The 27612-nt window shown below is 44.6% G+C and overlaps 1 protein-coding gene and 1 pseudogene across 1 annotated transcript; one reads left to right on the top strand and one right to left on the bottom strand.

The window, feature by feature from the left end:
* The first annotated feature begins 3547 nt into the window (after positions 1-3547).
* On the top strand, positions 3548-26602 carry LOC139460460 (uncharacterized; annotated as a pseudogene).
* Positions 13134-14384, bottom strand: LOC139460459 (uncharacterized). The gene is made up of 2 exons (XM_071241944.1): positions 13885-14384; positions 13134-13765 (listed from the first exon to the last, which is right to left on the bottom strand). Exons 1-2 carry the CDS (start codon positions 14382-14384, stop codon positions 13255-13257), a joined length of 1011 nt encoding a protein of 336 aa, XP_071098045.1. The 3' UTR covers positions 13134-13254.
* Positions 26603-27612: the final 1010 nt, after the last annotated feature.

Raw genomic sequence — 27612 nt, 5'->3', positions numbered from 1 at the left:
ACGTCGCGTCCAAGATTATTGCACTTATATAGCGACGTGCATGTACTTGCGTGTGTTTGTGTGGCTGCTTGTACTAGTCCAGACTGATGCTGATTCATAGTGCTAGCTCACTGAGATACCATGCCGCAGTTTAACATGAATACCCCACTTAGACACAGTATACTGAACGCACACCGGGACCGAGTGGCCAATGTTCCCGGGTGGGGAGAGTCGCTCTGTCACTTACACGAGTCGATCTTCTGGCCGTCTCGCTGACTGACCATGTGAGTTTTTATAGATAGAGGTATTACAAAACGTGGGGCAAGGTCATTGACACACGTGTATGTATATACGTAAGATCCGGGGACGTAAGGAGTTGTTAATTGACATTTATAGAGAGTGCAGGAGATTAAGGGATTAATTACGTTGCACTTGGAAACATATTGACCCAATAAGGTATTTAAGATAATTGTAGTTATAATTAAAAGTATTGAAATTGTTTGCACTATTCTAAATAAAAGTATTGAAATGGTTTGCACTCTAACAATACGTACATTATTGCAAAGAGATAATTTGGCCATATGTCCACTCTATTCCTAATAAGACTTTATGAACAATGACCTTATGACAACCATCGGCCGATCAAACATTTGGTTCTTAAAGTTCTAATCATTACTTTAATTTACAATAATCATGTCCCTAACTCTGGAACCAAATTCATGGATGTGTTCATTGGAAGACTGAACATCAGATTGGATTAGTTCATTGAAGTGTGAACGATTTAACAGTGCATGTTAAACTGCGTGAAACACCGAGCTTGACAATCAGTGAACGCACGAGCTAAATCCTACCAGCTGACCATTGGAGATAAAATCCGGTATACCTGTCGTTTTGAAAACCCTATCAACCCATCTACAATGCATTGTAACATGTGCTGCTTGCTGACAATGAAACACCGCATGTGACCCGCGAGCATCATCAACAACTCGACTTTACAACCGTTACAACTGCGTGGCTTTATGTGTTTGCTAATGAGACTGTGGAGCTGATTTCTCGATCAGGGAGGGTTGTTTGTTTGTTCTTTGTTAAACGCCGCACTCAGCAGTATTCCAGCTGTATGGCCACGGTTGTAAATAATCAAGTCTGGACCAGAAATTCCAGTGATTGACATCATGAGCATCGATCCACACAATGGGAATACGATCAGGGAAGGGGGTATGGGACTTTGTATTGGGATTAGATATTTTATCAGCTACATCTGTATATTTACAACTATGAGCATGATTTTTCTAGAGAAAAACAATTTGCAACAATGTAATTTTTGTGGCAGGCAACTTCATTTTTTTCAGCATCTTATGGATAATTCAGAAAATCAAGAGGTCAATCCCTTACTTTGAAAGGTCTCAACCAGCGTGTCAGGGAGAAGACGTGTGAGCGATGTTCAGTCAAATCATGGAATAACGGTTAACATGTCACCTTTCACCGAACATGTTGGATTGTATGCATTGTTAAAATGTATTTATGTACTCTATTTACACCTCGCTCATGACACGTGGCTGATCATGGGTAAATCCCTGAACAACATCATGTTAAATATTCTCTCTCAACTAACAGGAGAGGTGCTCGGTGGAACTGCTGCTATCTCTGGTGACTTGTCTTAAATATCCCTAGATATCTAGTCGTACAGATTTACTGAGACAAGTCAGTCATTTTTCCCCATCCTGAAGAAAAAGGGAAACAGAAAGGGATCCGTCTTTCCTCACATTCTTTTTCATTACTGGAGCATAACTAATAAACCGTTCAACATTAGGCGATTAAGGGGATCGTGTGGTCAGCCTCGCTGACTTGGTAGATGCATGTGATCGTATCCAAAGTATCCAAAGTGCTCATGATGTCAATCACTTGATTGTCTTGTCCAGACTCGATTATTTACAGACCGCCTCCATACAGCTCGAATATGGCTAAATGCGACGTTAAACAACAAAAACAAACCACAAAATGCACAAAGTCACCAAATATAGTCGTATACTAAACTACATAAACTAATAACACCCCCTAAAAACAAAAACAAACAACAAAACCTTAACACTCAATAAATCCTGAATAGGAAACGGCACTAGTGTGTAGGCAACAGTGCATGAAGAAATGTTGAACGGTTTATGAGTTATGCTCCAGTAGCGAAACAAACGGTAGAATAGACCGAGCCCTTTCTGTTTTCCCTTTTGTTGTGGACGGGGGATAATGAGTGACTTGTCTCAGTAAAACTATGGCGACTAGATATATGGGGATATTTAAGACAAGTTCACTGCTTGACCAAAATTGATAGACTGTATTCATCCTCTGGCTCAGTTACTGGTGTCGGATGTGTTTATTCCATTTTGAATCCAGTGATAAAATATCATCAGGTATATCTGATTTCAAATGCAGATAACATACACGTTCTAACAAGAACTTGTTAAAAGCAATCAGCAGATCGGGACATGATATTTGCAGCAGGATGCAATCTATTGAACCGACACTGTGTGCAAAACCTTCCAAACAAATGTGTTACAAACTTTCAGCGTGAGAGTGTTTGGCATTGTATGTGCTGTGGTCGTTGAGTCAGCTATCATCTACGGTGGCCCATAAGGGACATGGAGTCTGTTTTTCAATATTTTGATATTTCACTGACTGTATTCGTAACCTTTTGCAAATTAACGCGATTTGTCATACAAATTTGGATAAATCATATATAAAGAAGATATTGATATTGAATCGCTGAAAAGTCAAGCGAAAATGTCAAAAACTGAAATGAAAATGTCAAATACAAAAACGAAAAGGTCAAAAACTAAAATGAAAATGTAAAAAAACCACAAAAATGTCAAAAACGAAAGCGAAAATGTCAAAAACTAAAATGAAGATACAGAAAACTATTTCCACCGTGGTGAAAACTATTTCCACTGCGGTGATAACATTTCCACCGCTGTGTTTTCATTTTAGCTTTTGCCATTTTCGCTTTTGTTTTTGACATTTTCGTTTTTGTTTTTGACAATTTCAGCGATTAAATATCTTCTTTATACATGATTTATCACATATTTGTATGACAAATCATGTTAATTTGCAAAAGGTTACGATAAAAGGAAGTGTTGGTTGGTTGGTTGGTTGGTGTGTTGTTTAACGCCGCACTCAGCAATATTCCAGCTACATGTTGTATATGACGGCGGTCTGTAAATAATCGAGTCTGGACCAGACAATCCAGTGATTGACATCATGATCATCGATACACGCCATTGGGACCGATGACATGCATCAACCAAGTCAGCGAGCCTGACCACCCGATCACGTTAGTCGCCTTTTACGACAAGCATAGTCACCTTTTACGACAAGCATAGGTTGCTGAAGACCTATTCTACCACGGAATCTTCACGGGTCTTAAAGGGAAGTAAAATATCAGAATATTGAAAAACAGACTTCATGTCCCTTATGGGGCACCATAATCATCTACCATGCATCATGTGCACAGGCAGGACAGATATAGCAGTGTATATAAAGCCACCGGCGGCCATGTTGTCACACAACTCCGTGCAAGATGTTCGCCGTTGTACTGTTACTCTGTCTGGCCACTGCAGTCTCTTCCCTGAACCTGGGGACGTCTTGCACCTGCCATAAAGGTAAGACAGATACTCTATGCATAGACACAGGGGATGTCTTGCACCTGCCATAAAGGTAAGACAGATACTCTGTGCATAGATACAGGGGATGTCTTGCACCTGCCATAAAGGTAAGACAGATACTCTGTGCATAGATACAGGGGACGTCTTGCACCTGCCATAAAGGTAAGACAGATACTATGTACATAGATACAGGGGACGTCTTGCACCTGCCATAAAGGTAAGTCAGGTACTCTGTGCATAGATACAGGGGACGTCTTGCACCTGCCATAAAGGTAAGACAGATACTCTGTGCATAGATACAGGGGACGTCTTGCACCTGCCATAAAGGTAAGACAGGTACTCTGTACATAGATACATGGGACGTCTTGCACCTGGCATAAAAGTAAGACAGATACTCTGTGCATAGATACAGGGGACGTCTTGCACCTGACATAAAGGTAAGATAGATACTCTGTGCATAGATACAGGGGACGTCTTGCACCTGCCATAAAGGTAAGACAGATACTCTGTGCAGAGATACAGGGGACGTCTTGGACCTGCCATAAAAGTAAGATAGATACTCTGTGCATAGATACAGGTTTGAAATAAGGAATAGCCAAAAACTCTGTAGTTGTTTCGTTGATTGTAGAGATGTTCGTTTCAATGTCTTTCGACAATCATACATTAGAGGATTGCTACATGCCCGGCTGGTTATAAAAGTATTAAGGGAAACGTCCAAAATTTAAGATCAGTCAAGTCTTTGGCCCAAATAAATACATTAAAGTAAAGAGTTCCTCACTAAAGATGTGAATAGATGCTTCACTTTTCTTGTCATGAGTGAGCGAGTTCAGATTTATCGTCACATCGGCAATATTTAAGATATCGATTTGTGTCATGACGTCAGGTATTGAAAAACTTCTGTTTTGTCCCAAGTTAAACCTCGCTCTGTTCGATCGTTCGATGTGTACATTTTTAACAAAAACAAAACACAAGGGTAGTCTAAACTATACTTTTACGAAAAAAAATGATTCTGCAAATAACATATGGCATGACGATATTAAAACATGTTTTGGGCCGAATACACTAGTTGTATACAGAACACTGTCTACTTTCGTTTTCCTTTATAAATGACTCACACACGAAAGCCTTTTAGGACTACGAAATACGTTAATTTACAATTCCAAATTGATACAACCTTAATGTGATGACGGGCATCAAAATAGCACGAATGACTAACATAACTCTACTGTGAAAAGCAGGCACAGGTATGGAATATGTTTCGTTGGGAAATCGTGACTTTATGTTCACTCTAACTGGATCGATGTTTCTGCTGATGATAATCAGATTGGTCCGCTAGCAGTATCGAATCTACGCTCGACAGTTTTGTTTGTTTGTTTGTTTGTTTGTTGTTTAACGCCGCACTTAGCACTATTCCAGCTATATGATGTCGGTCTGTTAATAATCGAGTTCGTACGAGACAATCCAGTGATTAATATTATGAGCATGGATCCACGCAATTGGGATACGATGACAGTGATTTTGTTTATGACAGTACCAGCGCCAGATACATTTCTGATTTGAAAGAATCTATTTTACAAACCGGACCGGTTTCAACATTGATTTTACTTTATAAGCGTTTGGAAATACTCTGTGGATCGAAGTGTATTATAAATAAGTGCAGCAATACAGTTTAGACAGAAAACCCGATGAACGACGACTAACTGTGTACACTGCGAAATTCAGGAACATTAATACTGTTTTACATTTTGAGTTACTCCATCACATACTGCGACGGCATGTCTACCCATGATAATGCATGAAATATGTGTCCTTAGAACGTTTGACTATTGATTTTACCATCAATATTTCAAATCATCATCTCACAAGGATCGTTGTACAAATATTAGCATCGACGTAATTATATTTTTTTTTAAGAAATTGAATTGTGTCATAAATTTTGATTACTTAGTCCTGTATGAAATACATTACTTGTCAATATTGTTAGAATAAATTTGATAACTAAGATTGTCAGTGACTGTACCCGCCAAGGGGGTTTAAGTTGTGTAAAACGATTGTCCCTCGGAGATGGCATGTAAGACCACATCATTTATAATATATTTATTACTGCCACACTTTTTAATCTCAGAATATGTTTTTTTTAATTCGGCGAAACTTGTCACTAATCGCCAACACCTGAAGGGATGATGTAAATCCTGCTTGGGTTCATGCAGGAAGCAAAAGTACTGTCAATCCCCATGGTCCCCTAGTATGGTGATCCTCCTTCAGTTGCTAGCCTTTTTTCATATTGTATTGTTACATATAGTGAAACCTTTTTAATGGTTGTATACTAGCGTTAACTAATAATCTGTGATATTCGAGGTATTTTACTGTCCTTTGTTGACAGGCTTTCATTGTTTAAATAAATATGTTATGTATAGCTTGGGACACCAGAAATGGGCTTCACACAGTGTACACATGTAGGTAATCGAACCCGGCGTGACGAGGAAACGCCTTAACCACTAGACTGCCCCACCGCCGCGCCTCATAAAGGAACATCCAAAAGCCCTTACCGCTGAGGCTGCCACATAAAAATAGCTTGTGTAATATTGCGATGGTGAGATGATTTGAGAGTTTCAAAATTTCAGACTCTAAAAGTTCAATCATTTCCCTACCTGACCAACTTAAAGCCCTGCAAACGTAAAATGTCAACGGCATGTAATTTGATCACAGTGTGTATTGGGTCCTTAGTTCCCAATTACCATGGTAAAAATGTTCCCGATAACCATAGTAAAAATGTTCCCGAATACATGGTAGAAATGTTCCCGATTACCATAGTAAATTTTTTCCCTATTACCATGGTAGAAATGTTCCCGATTACCATGGTAGAAATGTTCCCGATTACCATTGTAAAAATGTTCCATATTACCATGGTAGAAATGTTCCCGATTACCATGGTAGAAATGTTCTCGATTGCCATGATAAAAATGAATGGAAAACAACCAGCGAATCGTCGATTTACGAATTTGTTCAAGTATGAGTAACGCGTTTTTGCCAATAAATTAGTGAAACTAAAACGTTATCGTATGGATATCATGTCGTAAAATGCATATTCATGAAAAATACTATTATAATAAATGAATAAATTTTTATCCCTGAAATATGTTGTGTTTTACCTATATACTCATATCATTTTTCATACCTAACGTAAACTATGAAATTAGTATTGATGTACTTAAGAAAGACGTAAAGGCAAAATTTCAAAATAAAAGTTATAGGGCTCATTGTGTTCTCTTCATTGCAGTCAGTCCTAATTTTTTCGGTCATTATTCACTTTTTGGGAAAGAGGTCTTATAAGGTAAATGCAGCGAACATGCCCCTATGTATGGCTGAGATTTGCTTTTCTGGCACCAAAAGGTATTCCTCACAGCTAATGCCAAGCAGTTCACTCAAAGTACCCCTACCGTGCACTACCCGACCTTTCCACTTGCACTTCAGGGACACGGGTGGCCCAGTCGTCTAAAGCCCCGCGATTCGCTTTGCATAGTTGTGTCCACTGGGCAGGTCAGAAACATAGGATTGTTGGTTCGAAGCCCCAGATTATGTTTCTATGTTTGTCAGCACCATGCTCAAGGGTTTCATCGAATTGGTAAACGTCTGAGACCTGCATCATTTCGCTCTTTCCCCCCACATTAAGCTGACACGCCGCGATATAACTGGAATACTGTTAAAAGCGGCGTTAAACATCTCACTCACTTGCACTTCAACTCACTTTTCTGGTGAATGTAAGACTTAGTCTCGTATCTTTACATATCCAGAATAAAGTTGTTATATTGTCTCTTATACATATGAAGGAGTGTACAAATGACAGTACACTAAGACATACATGTGAAGCAGAAATTATTCGAAAAGGCCGCTTGTGTTGTCGACATCTTTGCATATTTTTAACCATGTTCAGTCAGCGGTGTCTGGGATTTACCATGTCTTTGGATTTGGCGGATTAATTTCCTGTTTGAAAGCAAGCGAGGAAGTAAGTTTATGAACACCAGTTTATGTAATTGTAGGTTGAATGTGCTTGTAATTATCTACAATCTGTCGTAAAAAACAGTTTTAAACGTATATCTGTGATAATCGAGTGCTTTTACTGTCCTTTTTCGACAGATTTCATGGTCTATATTTATGTATTATTATTGTCCAAATTGTTATAGTCAAGGTATGGCCGCAATATTGCCGGTGTGACGTTAAATATTAACTCACACACACGTAAAACAATCTAACGTCGTGATCTGGTCGTATTTCCCCGATCTGTTCACACTTGGTAGCATGCCACTCCATGCAATCAGGTTTTCAACAAGAACGACTGAATAAAACTTTGACAGAAACAACTTGCTTCTATTCAATCAAATGGATTGACATGTGATTTTTAATCATGATGTCGAATAGTCGATAATGAAATAGTGAATATATACTGAACCGTTGAAAAAAAGTCACCATATATAGACTTATGAGAAGCCTTATTTGTCTAAACACTGTAAACATACTTTGAGACATATTAAACATATGAAACTTGGCAAAACTGATCAACAACGTTGAAAATAAAGTGTCAATTTTTCCTAAAGTGAAACACAACACTAGTCTCTTAGAAAATGGCATCTCAAGTCAGTTTCTCGTGTGTCCGCCATGTGCATTGATGATTGCCGTGCAACGTCGATACATCTAATGGATGAGGAGGTTAATGATGGCCATAGGCACTTGAGCCCACACTCTGAGGAACGCCTGACGCAGTTCAGCTGCAGTTGTCGGCCTTGATCGGACGTCATTCAGCCGTCTTTGAATCTCGTCCTACGGGTGCTCAATGGGATTTAAATCGGGACTGAGGGCAGGCCACTGCATGGTTCTGATGCCATTTCTGCCTGTCTCTTGTTGCTCTCGCAGTGTGGGCACGGGCGTAATCATGCTGAAACTTGTGGTTGCGGCGACGTGCCAAATGAGGTATGACTGCATGGTTCTGATGGTTCTGATGCCATTCTGCTGGAGGAAGTCTCTTGTTGCTCTCGTAGTGTGGGTACGGGCGTTATCATGCTCAAACTCGTGGTTGCGGCGACATACTAAATGAGGTATGGCGTGTGGTCTCAAGACTTGATCAATGTGCCGAGCTGCTTTGACACCATTGCCTCTCCCTGGACCGATGTTCTGGAAGACCACAGGGCCGACCCTCTGTGCAAGATCAATTCCACCCCACACCATTATTCTCGGACCACACCACGATCTCTCTCAACAACACAAGCATCCGAATAACGTTCCCCATGGCGTCGCCAGACTCTCTCTGCCATCTGCTGTTGAGATACAGTAACGGCTCTCGTCTGAGAAGAGGACTCTTCTCCACTGCTGGTGGTGCCAATGCTGGTGCTGTGTTGCCCACTGAAGACGGTCCCGGCGATGACGTGGTGTCAGAATGTGTCCTCGGTGTGGCCTGTGACAGTGGAGGTGTCTGCTCGTCAATCGTCGAAGCATATTCGTCCGCTCTAATGTGTCGCTGGTGTGTCCCCATGGTCTGTCGAGCAGTTTCCACAGCAGTAACAAAGCGATCTTGAAGATTCCGTCGCACCATCTCACGATCCTGACGTCGGGTTGTGACCCTTGGTCCTCCACTACGTGGTCGGTCATCTGTAATATTGTTGGTATGGTACCGTTGCTGGAGCCTGTATATGGTCCTAACGTGGCGTCCTTATATCGACTTGAAATGCATTGGCTACTTGCCGGGCGGTTTGTCCAGCTTGCAATCGTCCAAGGGCTTGGTGTCGCTGATTTCTTGTCAATCTTGGCATGTGGTAGCAATTCAATAACGAATGAATGTTATCCGATCTGCACTCACGTGCATCGGGCTACCATGGCCGTTGCCGTGATGCGTTTGGGCGATCGGTTTTATTGTTATTCAAATGACAACTTTTCATGCAATGTTACTTGGAGTGACTTTTCTTTTGCGGTATATTTATAATCGAAAAATTAAAATATCTGTCGGGAACATCTTCTTGATTGATTTTCATGGCGATGTAATAAACTGAAGACCGTTACGCAAAGTGACATGCTGATGGTCATTTATAACCGTAAATACACATATTTTTTTCGACTATGTTTCACTGTTAGTTATGTGCCTAATTTATCGCAAAAGAGAACACGGTATAACCGCCCGAAAAACGGACATTTCGTATTGGGGTAACAATCGTTCGCGAGACTTTATCGTTTTCTCCCACGTCCGCGCTTGCGCGCGGTATTTACCGCATAAAAATATGGATTGCGTTGTGAGTTGATCGAATCTTATCTTGAACCTAATCGAACCTTTCATTTCAATATTATAATTATAAGTAAAAAAAATATCCCTATATAGGTTTTAATGAGTTTTCTGAGCATATCTTGATAAAGGTTTATTTCTTTGTTGTTTAACGCCGCACTGAGCAACATTCCGGCCATATGACGGCGGCTTGTAAATAATCGAGTCTGTACCTGACAATCCAGTGATTGACAACATGAGCATCGATCCACGCAACTGGGATCGATGACATGCATCAACCAAGTCAGCGAGCCTGACCACCCGATCCCGTTAGTCGCCTTTTTACGACAAGCATAAGTAGTAAGGTACATCTGTGCAGAACCACCTCAGGATTCTGGAACCACCTCAGGATTATGGAACCACTCAGGATTATAGAACCAAGATGGCGGCACAGCCGTTTCCGGTCACGTGACCTGCGCAGTGCATGATGGGTACCTGCGCGTGCCTCCAAGATGGCGGCGCTTCCGTTTCCGGTGGCGTGCGCCTCCAAGAGGGCGTCACTTCCGTGTCCGGTGGCGCACGCCTCCAAGAGGGCGTTGCCTCCGTTTCCGGGGAGAAGGAGGGGAGGGGGGAAACCCGGAGAAGCGCCCGTAAAAGGTGAACGGGATCGACATGGAAAGAAGCGCGTCAAACATCGTTTGTTGTTGTTGTGGTTCTAAACATAGACGGGGTGGCGGTGGTGAAGGGAGGGAGGGAGGGAGGGTGGTGGTGGTGAAGGGAGGGAGGGAGGAAAGGAGGAGGAGACGGGTTCATGGTGTGGTCTGGAGGGTCGTCAAAGCAAAGGAGGAAAGTTGTCTTTCGGGAGAGATGGGCGGCCCTGAAAAGGGCCGTTGGAAAACAAACTGGAAACTGGAAACTGGAAACGACAGGAAACGGCAGGAACACTGGAACACTGGAAAAACTGCAAACGATGGGACACTGGTAAAAAACAGTGGGGTAGCATGGCCCATGCGTTAGTCACTTTGTTGAGATGATCTATCTTCTTCATCCTCTACTTCCATCTCATCCTCGGACTGAAGGTGTCGTCGGCGCTTTGAAGCGTGCTTTCTTGAGAGGCTTCTGATCCGTTTTCTTTTCTCTACAAGAGGTGTGATGCCCGCACGGAGTTGTGCGAGGCATTCTTTTAGGTCGAGGACATCGACGTGCATGTCTTCGATGAGATGAACCACTTGTGTCACGGGTGTCACGGGTGTCGACGTGGACGGGACTGCTGACGTTTTCTTTCGACTGGGTTCTGGGCAATCTGCAGCGAAATGACCCAGGACTTGACAGTTGTAACAGCGGTCCAGGCGATGGGGAGTCTTCTTTCGACTGGGTTCTGGGCAATCTGCAGCGAAATGACCCATGGCTTCACAGTTGTAACAGGGACCCAGGTTCCGATTCTCCTGCTTCTCTTGACTGTTCATCTTCGGACAGACATAGTGACGGTGACCTTGATGGTGACACTCGAGGCATGTCACTTCAGGGCAGTACAGGTAACTGTGACTGTCGGTCTGGCACTTCATACAACTGTATCGAGCTGACATGATGGGTTTCATAGAATGTAGTGTGTGTGTGTGTGAGTGGCTTCGCTCTTGTTTTGTTTTTATAGGAGAGGCACTGACACCCTGCTTCCTGATTGGTTCCCCAGGCAGCGTCCCCGATTGGTTCGTTTCGGTGCCTGGTCTGCACCTCGGTTTTCCAAAGCGGACCGACCCCTGTGTTTCTTTTCCATAGGAAATGGATTTTACCATGGGAGAGAAAGCACAACCCCGGTTCGACCATTCAGAGTCCCGCATGACCCGAGCACGGTCTCTGATTGGTCGACAACCCAGGCTTCGGATTGGTCCGATTTCGATCCGGTTTTTTTATCGGGGTGTGCATTTCGATCCTGTTTTGTTTTTCTTCATCCTACAGACCACAGAACACGACTATGGGTTTTTAAAAAAAATTTAATCCCACGCTCACATGAACCAACTCCACAAAACAAAAAGTCACAGGATGAGGGGGGCGTCCCTGTGATTTTTGTGAACACGAGGGTATGAACGTCTGTACACTTTGAAAAAAGAAACTTTGTCACTTGGGGTGAACAAGACACTCGACTCTTCTCTTCCGTGCTTCTTGGGACACCAAACGTCTGTATTTTTCGTTCACTTCTCCATCAGGACAAAACACACACAAGTATTCGCAGGGGACTTTGGCGTGCTTCAGATGTTCTTTCCAGGGTTGGTCTGTGGCTTCCCATTGGCGGAGTGCCACACCGCAGCAATAACAGGTCACACAGTCACCTTGTCCTGGATAGAAATAGCCAGCCATGGCCATGTCATACGGGGTCTGGGTCATCTGTTTAGGCCACGTTTTAAAAGACCTCAGACGTTCTTGAAATGATTCATAGTGAGGATGAGAAGGATGACACAAGGTGTAAGAAGGAAAAGGTCCCTCCAGAATGTCACTGAGTCGCCACGTGTCGTCCCTAAAGAGGGGACGTTTTCTCGCTTCTTGTTCTCTCGCCTTTTCAGACACCCACTCGGAATCGGTGACGACATCTCGGGAGGATGACATGACATTCATAGAACGTCTTTGCTCCATGATGACGGTGACTTCACTGAAAGAAGGTCTGAGGGTTCGCCTGCTTTTATGAAACTCTCCACCCTACTCCCTTCAACGGAAGGTCATGACCTTAGCTTCCACCTCCTCCACCTCCTCCACCTCATCACGTGACGTCATCCTGTGTTTGGGTTGACGGACACACGGCATGATCCATGACATGATCCATGACATGACATGGTACACGGGGAGGGGTGTGGGGATCGATGCGTACTGGAATGACTGACACCAGGCAGCTGATCTTTCAAGCATGGCCTTTCTCTTTTATCTATTTTTATTTTGATTTTACACTTGGGTGTGCACTGACATGACAGATGCACAGACAGACAGACAGACGGACAGACAACGTAAACGACATCTCAACTCAACCTCTACCCTCGGTTCCGCACTCTATTGGAGTTGAGATCAATCAAGACATAAAGAGTCAGTTCAATCAATCACTGTTTAATCATGAAAAAACCAATCACAACCAGATACAATGGAAATACGAAAAGTCAATGGAGGAGGGAGTGCTTTGCATGTCCCTACAACAACCACAACAACAACAATAACGCGACAACGTTTTCCTCTTCCATCTTCAAGCCCATAAGAGGTGGTCCTCCCTCAAACATGTGAGAGGTCCATCCGTTCAACACGTACAGTCTATGGCCTCCCTGAAACAGACATGACACATCACTTGATCACGGTTGCAGCTTACGTGTTGACAAGTTCTTCGAGTGAAGAGGAGGATCACCATAAGATGTGATCCTCAGCAGATGTGATAGGCATGTCATCATGTGTCATTATGCTGTCATAGGTCAACATACTACAAGTACAGTCTATGAGCTCCAGACCACAGACATGACACATCACTTGCCCGCTGTTGCAACTGATGTATCTTAGCATGTTGTTGTGTCGGCAAACACGACATCCGCGTTGTAGGGGAGTGAGTTGAGCTTCTCCATAAGGATCCAGGTCAACGTTGTCATCAACATCATCATCATCATCGTCGCAAACCAGGGGCGTACCTGAGGAGTAGACATGAACATCTTCCGGGGATGCTGGTGACCAAGAAGCCTCAAGCAGGGGGAGCGTGTCCAGATCCATGGAAGGGAGAGTGGCCAGCTTGACCGCTTCATGATCATCACGGTCACCCGTCGCCATCGTCACAGCAGGGGCATTCGGTGAATAGGTGGGCTCCCGAGGGGTTTGTTCCCACCACTGTTCTAGCACGGACTGGGCTGAACTGACATCAGGGATCCTGTCAATCATAGGACAGAGTCCATTTATCATAGGAATAGGTAGAGTCATCATCAACATCGACATCAACATCAACATCACATCAAGAATGACTGAGACAAAGAAGAGCAGGGTACTTACAGTTGTTCTTGAGGAGAGATCTTCAGAGATAATTTCTTCCGTGATCGTCTTTTTGCAGGCGTTGCAGGTTTCAAAAAGGATGTCCCCATCGTTTCGATGTCTGTTGTTGCTGCAGCCGTTGTTGCTGTTGCTGCTGTGGTGGTGGTGGTGGGGACTGGCGCTGTGGTGGTGGTGGTGGTGGTGGTGTGTGTTGCTGCTGCTGTGGGGGTCACAACGGCTGTGGGTTTGCTTGTCTTTTTCTTCTGGATCTTCTTTATCGTCTTCTTCGATGTGCCTTTCTCGGGTTCAGTCAGCTTCCTCATCTTTGAACGTATCTGTTCGCACATCAGGTTGTCGCCCTTCGCACGTAACTTGGCGTACGCGTCGTCGGTCTTCATCTTTAAACACAGCAAGTCGTACACTTCCCACCACAGTTCAGCAGTCATGTCACCGTTCCCATCTCCACTGCTTCCTTGGCCACTCATGTCGCTTCGTGTCTTGTCATTCAATTGTTTCGACATGATGTTGTCCGGATGTTCTGTTCGTTGTTGTTGTTGTTGTTGTTGTTTCTTTCCAAGTCTTCACGAGGTGTGTCAACACTTGATGGTACTCTCTCCAAACACGTGTTTCTTCCAGATAAAACGCCAACAACCAACACAACGTGAGGAACATCAATCAGAGGGGCGATGTGGTTGCTTGGTCCGTTCAGTGAAAAGTGATGACCGGAGAGCATCGGTCGTATTAAAAGCCACGGAGGTCCTGCTTTCTGATTGGCCCGTTCCGGTGTCTGGTCTGAGTCTCCATTTTTCCAAACTGGACCGACCCTTGTGTTTCTTTTCCTTTCATGGTGTCAAAGTTGAGATGGCGTTGGTTTCGGTAATTCAAAGTGAACCCTCGCACTTTGCAGGTCGTGCGCGTTCCATCGGGTCTGGGGTTCATTAACTCATAGCCATAGTTTTTGGGGCCTCCTGACACAAACGTCTTGATGGTGTTTCCGTGCAGTTCATCCGTAAACTCACCCAACGAATGACCCAGCTCTGGATTCGCGTCGTGGGGCCGATGAATGTAAATGACGCTGTCCGTGTCAAAGTACAAGACCCTGCGGCCCACCAGGGCAAGGGTCTCGTACAGCTTGAGACGTGCTTGGGCGGTGACCCAAGCAGCGATGGCGACATTGAAATGAGAATGAGGGGTTTGGAATTCTTTCTGCTGGGTATAGGTCACTTCCACCATGTGTTCGTTGACAACGGTCACATCCTCGATGGTATTGCGGTCATCCCTCCACAAGGCAAAGTACTGTACAGGATCGTTCATATAGACGTTCTGACTGTAGTCTATCCGTTGCCCAAACTTGCCCCAGAGCGAATTCAGTTGCATCTTGGCAATCGTGCGACGTCCTGGATTTTTTTCGATGCGGTCCTTGTCCAACCGAATGCCTTCTTTTTCGTAGATCTCCTGGATGTAAGCGTCGTGATCCGTACATCCTTCGGCGTATCCGCTGGCTTCGAGCTTCTCCTTGAAATGCCGATCGATGTAAGTGTCAAAGAGTCCCACTTGCTGGGTGCCGGGGTCATGCTGTGCAAAGGTGTCAAAATGCCAAACGTCGTAGATCTGAAGCACCCGGTAGTCATACTTCTTCACGGCTTCCTGGAGTTCTACGGTGGCGTACGTCCCCAGGACAGAGCAGTTTGCCACCCGATCTGTAAGGCAGTAGCGGATGGTAGAGTCGTTTCGGGGGTAGGACACGGCATTGGATCAGACCTTTCAGTTCAAACTTCGTAGCATAATCGCGTGGCATTGGTGCGTCCTCCATAGAAGGCATCGCGAGGGTTGAGCGGCCCAGGGACGTGACTACAGTGGGGTCCCTGCAAGAAAGCACGTAGAGCGGAGTCCTCCCGTTGCATTTTCGTAAACTCGTGCTCCCACAGGGCGACGATCCGTTTCACCTCAGGGTGTTGACTCAAGAGACTCAAGCGGTAGTGGGTGTCGGTGTAATGGGCTCCCAACGACGTGCCCAGGACGGGATGCGGTTTTCCACGTTGGGTCTTGTGACAGGTCTTGCACCCATGCCAGAAACAGCCCAGGAATTCGTAGATGGTGCCTGTCGCTGGATCGTACCCATCCACGCTGTACCGATGTTGGCCCTCTCCACAGGTGAACTCTTTTTCACCACCATTCCTGGCGTGCCTGAGGTGCAGATGGGGGTCCCTTTCCATCAGATAGTGGAGCCAGTGCATACAGGCCTGGGAATAGTTTCTCTTGGGTTGGTAGCCTTGAGGTGGAAGAATGGCGATGGTATTGGGTTTCAGGTCGTGTTTTCGGAAGGATTTCATGGTGAACGCAGCAGCTGTCATCACTTCCACAAAGGGATCCATGCCCCCCGAGTGGATGGCGTTCTGTCGGAAGTCGGCGCATCCCCGTCTCAAAATGTCCACATCGCTCTGGCAGTAAGCTAAAAGTTCTTCTTGTAAGTCGAACAAGGCTCCTTCTTGCACTTTTTGGGTATGCCACTGGAGGAAGGCTGTGCGTTCCGCGGGAGACATGCCATCGGGATCGTATGTGACGGCTGGTGGATAGGGACCTCTGTAGGTCTGATTGACTCTCGTATTGAAAAAGTGTGGAAAGTACCCTTTCTTCATTTCTTTCAACCCAAAGCTCTTGGGAAAGGCTTTCAGGGGGTAAGGGATGAAATTTAAGCTGTCTTCGAAACACAACCGTCCCAGGGTCACCTGCAAAATTTGTTGGCCATGTCGAATCTTGGTGGGGAGTGTCACCAGGAGGGGGGACAGGCCCTTCAGGATCAAGTGTAAATCATAGGATCGTGCATTGTGGGCCATCACATAAATGCGATCCTCCTTCGGGACTGTATGGCAGGAGGTGTTCTTGTTCTTTGGCTTCTTTGTTTTCTCCACTTCCATGACCTCTTCCACCTCCCCCACCACTGATGCATCGTCCACATCCTAGTTGCACCACGCACAAATTTTGAATGTGTTCCCCCATGTCTTGCATGCATTCAAAATCGTAGAAGGCGTATTGGACGTCGTCTTGTACGTGATGTTGTTCCTCTTCCCCCTCCTCCCCCTCCTCCCCCTCCCCCTCCTCCTCCTCCTCCTCCTCCTCCTCCTCCTCCTCCTCCTCCTCCTCCTCCTCCTCGTTTTCTTCACGGAGAGGCGTCATGTAACAGCGATGGTCTGGGGTCATGGGTTCTCGGCACACCAAGCAGGGATGTTCTTCGTCGAAGCACTCGTGGTGAACCATGGGGGCCTCCAAGACGCGGACCAGCTGAAAACAGTTCGGGCACCTGTGAATCGATTGACAGGCGCTGGGTTTTCCCTCTGACGGTGACTGGAGATGTCGGGTGTAACACGTTGGATTGGGGAACCAACCTTGACATGTCAAGCAAGGGATCCCGTGCTCTTCCTGGGGTCCGCAATAACTAGAGTAGAAGCAGCGGTAACAGCGGTATTCCTTGGTGCAGGGATGTTTTTCGGGATGATCGTAACGTTTGTCGCAGCGTTCGCAGTAATGGACAGAGCCATAAAAAGCGGACATGGAAGTGATGACATCGTAGTGCTGATCATGATGGTATAGATGCAGCACCCTGGCGTGGGGTGGAGCCTCATCACACTTGTACAACAGTCTCTGACCCACCTCTTGACTGTAGACTTTCAGTTGATAATGCAGGAGGGTCAAGGCCCGTCCCACGCGTGCGAGGTCGTCCAGCCCCCGACAGGGACCTTCAGGCAGGCCAAGGCGTCGAAACAAGGCCCGTGCCCGTATGCCTTGAACGTCGTTGCGATTCGTTCTCGTCAGTCTCATTCGCTGGGCGGTCCATGCTGGGGTCAGAGGGTGAGGCTTGTGGGCATAATGCTGTGCCACCACCAGGGCCCGTGCCAAACAGGATTGATCTTCGTTCTTGATCCGTACGATGCACTTTTTGCGTGTTAAAAAAGCTTCGAGTCCAATCACGTTTTTCAGCTGGGGAGCACCACTGCCCGATCCTAGCCTGTCGGGATCTGCGACGTGTACTAAAGTCACACCCATGGTGTCATCGATGTTCAGGTCTTTGTTGGACTGTTGGACTTTTTCCACGGCCTGTAAAATATTTACCCCATGGAGATCTTCAAAACGTCGAAAGGGAATCCGTATGGGAGTGTTCAAAGCGGGATGATCGATACCTAGACCAATACGATCTCCCTTCTGACCTGACATCTGTTCATAAAATTCATCGATCACCCTGTCAAATAAAGCTGTCAGTTCCATGGGGACGCGTTCCGGTGGTACGGTGTCCAAGTAGTCTGGGTTGAAAGTCAAACGATAGGTATGATTAGCAGTTCTTAACCGTCTGGAGCGGGTGGTATCTTTCCAAACGATAGGGCGTACTTTGGTTGCTCGTCATGATAGCGATGTGTGTCTGATGAACGCCTGTACTCTAAGAGGGTCTGAACGTCTGATGGATGGACAACCCTTCCCCAAAACAGGATCGAAATCGGACCATTCCGAAGCCTGGATTGTCGACCAATCAGAAGACAGCATCGACCAATCAGAAGACAGCACCCGACCCGAGTTGTGCTTTCTCTCCCATGGTAAAATCCATTTCCTATGGAAAAGAAACACAAGGGTCGGGTCGTTTTGGAAAACCGAGGTGCAGGCCAGGCACCGGAACGAACCAATCGGTGCGTTGCGTTTTGGACCAACCAGGAAGCAGCCAATTTCGATCCGGTTCTTCACCCATAAAACAAGAGTGGATTCGAGTGGCCCAGTGTCACTTGTAAAATTGATGTGATAAAATCAAGAATGGCTGAAACAAAGAAGAGTGGTACGACGACGCGTGGCGAAGATGTGGGGATGGATAGTACAGATACTCGTGGATGTTGGAGTAAGAGTCATGCCGAGGAGGCGGTGTCACTGCTCAGTCAAACGCCATCGCACTATTATCTACGCTTTGAAAGAAGGCTCGCTTCGTTTGAGACGTGGCCCACGCAAATGTATCAGACTGCTGAAGAGATGGCTCATGCGGGCTTTGTCTACACTCAGGGTGCCGATGGTGTGTGCTGTTTCCAATGTGGTGTGCGGCTGAGACAATGGGCACCCCACGACAATCCTTGGGCGGCACATCACAAGTGGTCCCCAGACTGCGATTACCTCAAGCTAACCGGGCTGGTGAAACACCAGAAGCAACAACAACTACACTATCTCTGCGAAGAGAAACAGAGGTACACGAATGACGTAGCAGAGCCGGCTGCCTAGGAGGACGTTTCCCGTGTCCTGCGTTCCCGTTCAAGTTCCCGTTCAAGTTCCTGTTAATACGGCCCTTTTCAGGGCCACCCATCTCACCCAAAAGACAACTTTCCACCTTTGCTTTACCAACCCAAACAACAATCCAAAACAAAGAACCAACATGACATTCCGATTGGCATGGGAGTGACACACACGTACATCACGTAGGCATTCCCACGTTCATGTCTACCTATGAAGGTCCACCTTCCTTTAGCATTCAGACGACCGTCTACCTAAAAAAAATACCAAGGCTACCCAAGAAGAAAAAAAACCTGATCGAAATCGGACCAATCCGAAGCCTGGGTTATCGACCAATCAGAAGCCGCGCTCGGGCCATGGCGGGCTCTGATTGGCCGAACCGGGGTTGTGCTTTCTCTCCCATGGTAAAATCCATTTCCTATGGAAAAGAAACACAGGGGTCGGTCCGCTTTGGAAAACCGAGGTGCTGGCCCTCCCTCCCTCCCTCTCTCCCTCCCTCCCTCTCTCCCTCCCTTCACCACCACCACCACCACCACCCTCCCTCCCTCCCTTCACCACCGCCACCCCGTCTATGTTTAGAACCACAACAACAACAAACGATGTTTGACGCGCTTCTTTCCATGTCGATCCCGTTCACCTTTTACGGGCGCTTCTCCGGGTTTCCCCCCTCCCCTCCTTCTCCCCGGAAACGGAGGCAACGCCCTCTTGGAGGCGTGCGCCACCGGACACGGAAGTGACGCCCTCTTGGAGGCGCACGCCGCCGGAAACGGAAGCGCCGCCATCTTGGAGGCACGCGCAGGTACCCATCATGCACTGCGCAGGTCACGTGACCGGAAACGGCTGTGCCGCCATCTTGGTTCTATAATCCTGAGTGGTTCCAGAATCCTGAGGTGGTTCCAGAATCCTGAGGTGGTTCTGCACAGATGTACCTTACTACTAGCATAGTCGCCTTTTACGGCAAGCTTGGGTTGCTGAAGACCTATTCTTCCCCGGATCTTCACGTTGAACGTTGCTAAAAGTGGTGCTTAATTCATTCTATCCCGTCGGTAAGTTCTACATTTCTCACATTAAACAATCACTGCCCTGAGGAATTTTATGTTATGATTTAAGTCTACTTTTGATGGGCAGAATCAGTTACGAACAAGACCTTTCGGGCGGAAAAGTCATTGAAAAGTCCCCATTGTATGTGATCACTGTCGAATTAGGCTATGATTTGATCTGTAGTTGCTGAGGACTGTTTCTTGAAGATGTTTTTTTAATTACAGTAGGCCATCACCCGTTACGACACAAAACATTTTCTTGACAACAGTAACAAATAGTTGGATTTTCGTAGGTGTAAATCATACTGATGATTCTATCTATTTGGATTATGTCAAATAAATTGCAGGGCCTCTAATCGTGTAACATAATAATGTCTGTATTCGTCCCCATGAATAGCTTTAGACTTAGACCTGATGGTGGGGGTACTTATACTGAACAACAAAAGTTCCTGTAATAAGATAATTCCATTGAATAAGATTTAATGCAAAGGGACTTCTGTAAGTGTTCAAATGGTTTCATTTGCCATACTGACTTCAGAAAATGCGTGATTTCATAAAGAAACATGAACATGCCAAAATGTCAATTTACAAATCAATAGCATGTGTGTCCACCTCTGGTTGCGATGCAAGCAACACATCTTCGTCTCATGGAATGGACCAGGTGTCGCACAAAGTCCTATGGTATATCTGTCCATATCTGCTGGAGCATGTTTCGAAGTTCCTTGAGTGTCTGTGGAACTAGTGGTTGACGTCGAAGGCGCCGATCCATCTCATTCCACATGTGCTCGATTGGTGAGAGATCGGGGGAGCGAGCCGATCTGCTTCAATGACACAATGATTGACGTAACGTTCACCTCGACGTCGGTACACTCGAATCGGTACACTCGAGACTCGTCAGTGAATAGAACTTGTCCCCACTGCATGACCGTCCAGCCTGGACGCCGTCTGCACCACTGTAGACGTGCTTGACGGTAGTTTCCTGTCTGGGACGTCTGGCGGGTCTTCTGGCGACGATCCCTGTACATCTGAGGCGGCGACATACGGTTTGTGAAGATATTCGTTGAAGGCCAGGTATGCTTCTTGCAGTCACTGTTGCTGGCTGGAATCGATTTCGTACGTGTGTTGTTCGAATCCAGTTGTCTTGTTGATTATTGGTTACGCGTGGCTTGCGATTCCGAAGATGGTCTCTGACTGCATTCGTCTGTTGCCAACGTTGTCATAAACACCAAATGGTGTTTCTGTGGAGGTTAAATTGCCTTGCAACATCACGTTGACTCGATCCTGCTTCAAACATACCAATGGCTCGCAGACGCTCATTTTCGGACAGGCGTGGCATTTCGTAATGTTGAATAGTGGCGTAATTTTGTTGTTTTTCTGAGTGGTTGTTGCCAGCACGATGCTAAGCAATGCATATGGAATCCCGTTAACGCACATGTTTTTATACCCATTCATGGCTTGCATAAACGTCAACTTTTGCATGTAATGTATGCTTTTCTGTAGCAGTTGCGTTTTTTGTGACTTGATTCCATACATGTACTACAATATTGAAAACCAAACTTTATTTGTTTGAAAAATACATTAAAATATTGTTGTCACGGAAACTTTTGTTGTTGAGTATACTTTGACGATTCCAATTTTACAGAGAAAGTTTCCTGGTCACATCAACAAGCTTCCGTCTTGTATCTGTAATTGTACGACGCAATCATTCCAGATGTGGTCTGGATAGATGATTGGATCCTGGCGTTCCGTGTCCAGGCTGACAACCGGATCTCTGCCTACCAGACCTGGATGAACGACGCCGTGTACCACGACAACCCCATCATTCCGTGGATGATCAAGCCCCAGTGTACATCACTTCGTACATCACCCAGATGCCACACCCACTTCAAGAGCAGGATCGTACCGATGTGGGAACATGTCAATATCAAGCTGGTGAGTAACCGTGGGGTGTAGTATCTATATGAGAACATGTCAGTATTAAGCTGGCGAATAACACTCTAGGGTGCATGTATCTATATGAGAACATGTCAATATTAAGCCGGCGAATAACTCAAAATTGGAGTGTATGTATGTTGGAGCAGGCCAATATCAAGCCGGTGAATACCACAATGGAGTTTCTGAACCAATGTGAGACTATTTTAGTATTAAGCTGGTGAATAACACACTGAGATGTATCTACCAGTGTGAGATAAAGGCGAGGAAACTGCTATAATTACTTGAAAAATAAATTTACAAAGTCAAATAATTGATGAAAAAGGCAGGTGTGAATCGAAAAAACACAGAACATGTTAGTAATGGACCTCCTCCTTGCTTCATATTTAAATGTTTTTACTTTTTTTTATTCTTTGTTTGCATTGTTGTTCGAAACGCAAACGAAACAAACTGGACATGAGCATGATTTAAATAGAAGTTTCTAATTCTCGCTAACGCGGGAAGGGAGAGAGCTCCGCGCTATTTAAAATCTGGAAAACACACGGAGCTGAAGTACTCACGGAAATGAAAAAAATAAACATCTTTGTTTTTTTCGATCTCAGATTTTAAATAAATGCAGTTAATATACAAAATATATAAATATTCAAACAACTCAATTAGTACTAATTGGACCTTTGCACAAATACAGCGTATTAAAGGTTTTTATGTCTTTTTACACGTAAAGGTGTGTAAAAACATGAACAAAACAGACTATTGTGAAACTGAGCATAACCAGGTGTTAGTAGATCAAGGTGAATGTCCATGACCTATGACACCTTGACGACAGGGGAAAACAGGTGCTGGAAACCCGCGTGCATGTGATTTGTCAGTGGTTAGTGATTTGTGAGTGGCATTGTGGGATAATGAATCATTGTCAAAATATCAGAACGAAAAAGTAACATATTCCCTTCTCAAACAATAACTTACATGTCATTATTATTATGTACATAAACATAGCTATTATTTTAATTGTTGTTTTGATAACTTTTTTTTCCAGGCTAATTTGCAAAATGCCTATTGCCTGTTTCTGTCATGTCAATTTGGAATTAGTTTTATTTTTGAATGTTGAAAGTGCCTACAAATTACCTCCTGTAAAGTATATTTTGTATTGAGCACTGAGATAAAACTAGCAAATCCAGACTAGTACTTTTCCAGTTGTTTTTTTATTTCGTATTTACATCTACGTGATGCTTTGTGTCGATTATTTAATCCAGCAAAACATTTTCATTTCCATGAGTACTTAAGTGTGTTAACTGAAAATGGCCGGGTGCGAAACAAAAGCAGAAGGGTAAAAACTATAACAAACAAACAAGGACAGGGCGCCACGCCCTGCTCAGTGAGGCTTGGGGGGGGGGGGGGGGGGGGCACTAGATTTACTTTCCATGAGGTGAGCTTGGCTGATCAGTTAACAGCATCAGGGATTTTGTAATTGTGTATTACCATCTTATGATATATACAACCAAGAATGTAAACTTGTGAATCTTACTAATCATAGGTAAAGGTGTTGCTGCTGAAAGACAGCCAGGTAAAAGCCTTCGTTCTTTTCAACGGTGCATGGTCCACTAAAACCAGCTGGTTCTCCCAATCCCGAATCATCAACTCCACGTGGTCGGATATTAAAACAGCCCCATCAAACTTCTTCAGTATTGCAGGGTAAGGTCACTTCAGATGCTATGATGTTGGTTGAAGCTTAGGATGGATGGGTGAATGTAGGTACATGTATCGGCGGCCATTCGGTCAAAAAATACAAAATTGAAAAAAAGGACAAAATTACGCAATTAAGGTCTAATATTACGAATAAAGAACTAAATGTTACTACCAAAGGTCAAAATAAATATTAATAGTCAAATATTACGGAAAGACGTCATAAGAAAAGAAAGAACAATGTGTACGAAAGAACGTCAGTGAGCACGAAAGGACGCTGACAAAAGTAAAGAACGCCAGATGGCGCTGCAATTACGTCATTAATCGTGCACTCACCGTCTGACGTCACACATATAAATGTGGATGTAAACAAGCGAAATAAATATGGTTTGAAAATGAAAGCTGGCGTCATAGATGAAACTCGATTTTCTTTATTTATGGCGAGCTATTTTTCCTAACGAATGTGTAAGTTATACATATGCATACAAATCCATTTGGTATATATATTTGTTGTTCAGATATAAGGCAGCATTTTGTTCTTAAACAGTTTCCGAAAAGCTGTTCAATAAAACAAACTCTGGCACAACGTTCACTTTTCAGATGAAAATGCGCGTCTGAAACAAAATCTCGGCATCATAGCACTCTCGTGTTGCACCAAGCATGTTATTGGATCACTGTAGATGAATCCTAGTTTAGCGTTAAGTGAGTGTTTTTTTAAGGTTGTATACAAAATACATGTATCAATGTTAGGCAGATGTTGGATTAGACAGTATACTGTATTTGTGAAAAGGCCCTTAAGCGATGACAAAGCTTAACGCAACGTGTTTATACACAATGTGTACATTATACATTATAAATACATGTATATAAATGTGTGACGTCAGACGGTGAGTGGACGATGAATGAAGGAATACATTGTGCACCTCGGCATGCACTTATCATATACTATACACGGCGGATTAAACTCGGAATGTTTTACAAATTACAGCGCCATCTGGCGTTCTTTATTGTCAACGCCCTTTTGTGCTCACTGACGTTCGTTATTGAAAACGCCCTTTCGTGCTCACTGACGTTCTTTATTGAAAACGTCCTTTCGTGCGCACTGACGTTCTTCATTGAAAACATCCTTTCGTGCTCACTGACGTTCTTCATTGAAAACGCCCTTTCGTGCTCACTGACGTTGTTGATTGAAAGCGTCCTTTCGTGCTCACTGACGTTCTTTATTGAAAACGTCCTTTCGTGCTCACTGATGTTCTTCATTGAAAACGTCCTTTCGTGCTTACTGATGTTCTTCATTGAAAACGTCCTTTCGTGCTCACTGACGTTCTTTATTGAAAACGTCCTTTCATGCTCACTGACGTTCTTTATTGAAAACGTCCGTTTGTGCTCACTGACGTTCTTCATTGAAAACGCCCTTTCGTGCTCACTGACGTTCTTTATTGAAAACGTCCTTTCGTGCTCACTGACGTTCTTTCATACACATTGTACATTCTTTTCTTATGACGTCTTTCCGTAACATTTGACTATTAATATTATATTTTTACCTTTAATGGTAACATTTAGATCTTTATTGTAATATTTGACCTTACTTGCGTACTTTTGTCCTTTTTTTCAACTTTGTATTTTTTTACCGAATCGCCGCCCATATACATGGATTTGTGTTTTTAATGAATTGCTTCTTAGTAATAGAACTCGTAGAGGGTTTGATTTCTCCTTTTCTCCGTGGTTTAGTGGTAGAGCGTCGGCCTGCAGAGCGGAAGGTCCGTGGTTAAAAGATGGTATTTGTTGTTATCCTGTCTGGCATTCGGCATTAAAACAAGGACTGGTCGGCTCGGAGTCTGAGTTGGGTATTCATGTTAAACTGCGACATGGTATCTCAGTGTGCTAGTACTATAAATCGGCATCAGTCCGGACGAGTACAGAGTACAAGCAGCCACACACACACACACACACACACACACACACACACACACACACACACACACACACACACACACACACACACACACACACACACACACACACACACACACACACACACAAACACACACACACACACACGTGCATGCACGTTGCTATATAAGTGCAATAATCTTGGACACGTTAAACCCATTTTCACCACACCTCACCTTTTCTTTTCAATATCCGGGTTCGCAAACTCTTGTATTTATGAAATAGTGATCAAGGCTGCAACAGGCGTTTCTTCATGAGTTCTACCTATCACGGCTGCCCTGCCGACGACTTTTGAATGGACATCATTGACAACAATGAGGGCTACAGGCCATGCTACTGGGATAAAATAACGAGGTTTCCGAAGATCATCTTCTCCGCAAAATCTACGGCAGCCAGAAGCGGCCTCAAATTACACGGTGAGACCAATAACATATTCTAAAGCTTGTGTCTTTGTTGTTTAACCCTGAAATCAGCAATATTCCAGTAACTTGTTGTTGGTCTGGACCAGACAATCCAGTGTTGTAAATCATGACCAACGCTTTACGAATTAGGGATACTGTGACATGCTTCAACAAAATCAGCGAGCCTGACCACCCGATCCCATACGTCGCCTCTTACAACAATGATGTTTTGCTGATGGATCATTGTAACCCGTATCTTCACGGGCTTCTTAAGTAATCAAATATTGCAGTTTTCTGGTCGTAATGATTAAGTAATATTAGTTCTTATCGGAGTAAAGGCTGCATTTATGTTTCCTTCTCTCCTGAGCATATGATTTGTACTTCAGATTTCGAGTATGCTGACGGCATGGCGGTTCTGGTGAAGCTTGGACAGTAAAGAAAGACGTATTCAATGTATTGTGAGAACCTTGAATAAATCCAGCATCACAGGAAAACTGAATACTTTATATTTTCAAACGACGGATACTTCATCAGCAACATCTTGTGACAACCTCCTGCAGCTTCGACTTCACAGACAAAGGTAGAAGTGCAGGTGTGTTGTGGTGGGGTTAAGTTTTTGTTTTGTTTTGTTTGTTGTTTAACGCCGCACTCAGCAATATTCCTGCTATGATGGGGTTAAGCTGAGCCAGACCGACGTACTCCTCAATGAAGATTAACCCGTTAGGCGGCCGGGCTTTCTCTGTCCTCTGAACGTTATATTCACTATTTTAGTATGCTGGCAAACTTAATGTACTCTCAGAAGAGTCATACGAGCTCGATGAATCACTTCCGGATTTAAGGTACACCTTCACTCAGCTGGGACATACAATTACGCGTCAGGGTGAAGTGACATATGATCGGACTTTCTGTCTCCTCAGGGTGCAGCGACACACAATCTGATTGAACTTTCTGTCTGTACCAGTTGCAGCGACATATGATCTGATGGGACTTTCTCTATCCTCGGGGTGCAACGACACATGATCTGATCGGACTTTATGTCTCCCCAGGGTGCAGCGACACATGTTATGATCGGACATTATGTCTCCCCAGGGTACAGCGACACACGATCTGATCGGACTTTATGTCTCCCCAGGGTGCAGCGACACATGATCTGATCGGACTTTATGCCTCTACAAGGGTGCAGTGACACATGTTCTGATCAGATGTCATGTCTCCCCAGGGCGCAGCGACACATGATCTGATCCGACTTAATGTCTCCCCAGGGTGGAGGGACACATGATCTGATCGGACTTTGTGTCTCCTAAGGGTGCAGCGACACATGATCTGATCAGATGTCATGTTTGCCCAGGGTGCAGCGACACATGATCTGATTGGACTTTATGTCTCTACAGGTTGCAGCGACACATGTTCTGATCAGACTTTATGTCTCTACAGGGTGCAGCGACACATGTACTGATCAGACTTTATGTCTCCTAAGGGTG

The sequence above is a fragment of the Haliotis cracherodii genome, unplaced genomic scaffold, assembly GCF_022045235.1.
Source record: "Haliotis cracherodii isolate W230 unplaced genomic scaffold, xgHalCrac1.p SCAF_14, whole genome shotgun sequence".
Classification (NCBI taxonomy): Eukaryota; Metazoa; Mollusca; class Gastropoda; order Lepetellida; family Haliotidae; genus Haliotis; species Haliotis cracherodii.
Note: the sequence above shows the minus strand (reverse complement) of the source record. Positions and strands in the feature narration are given on the sequence as shown.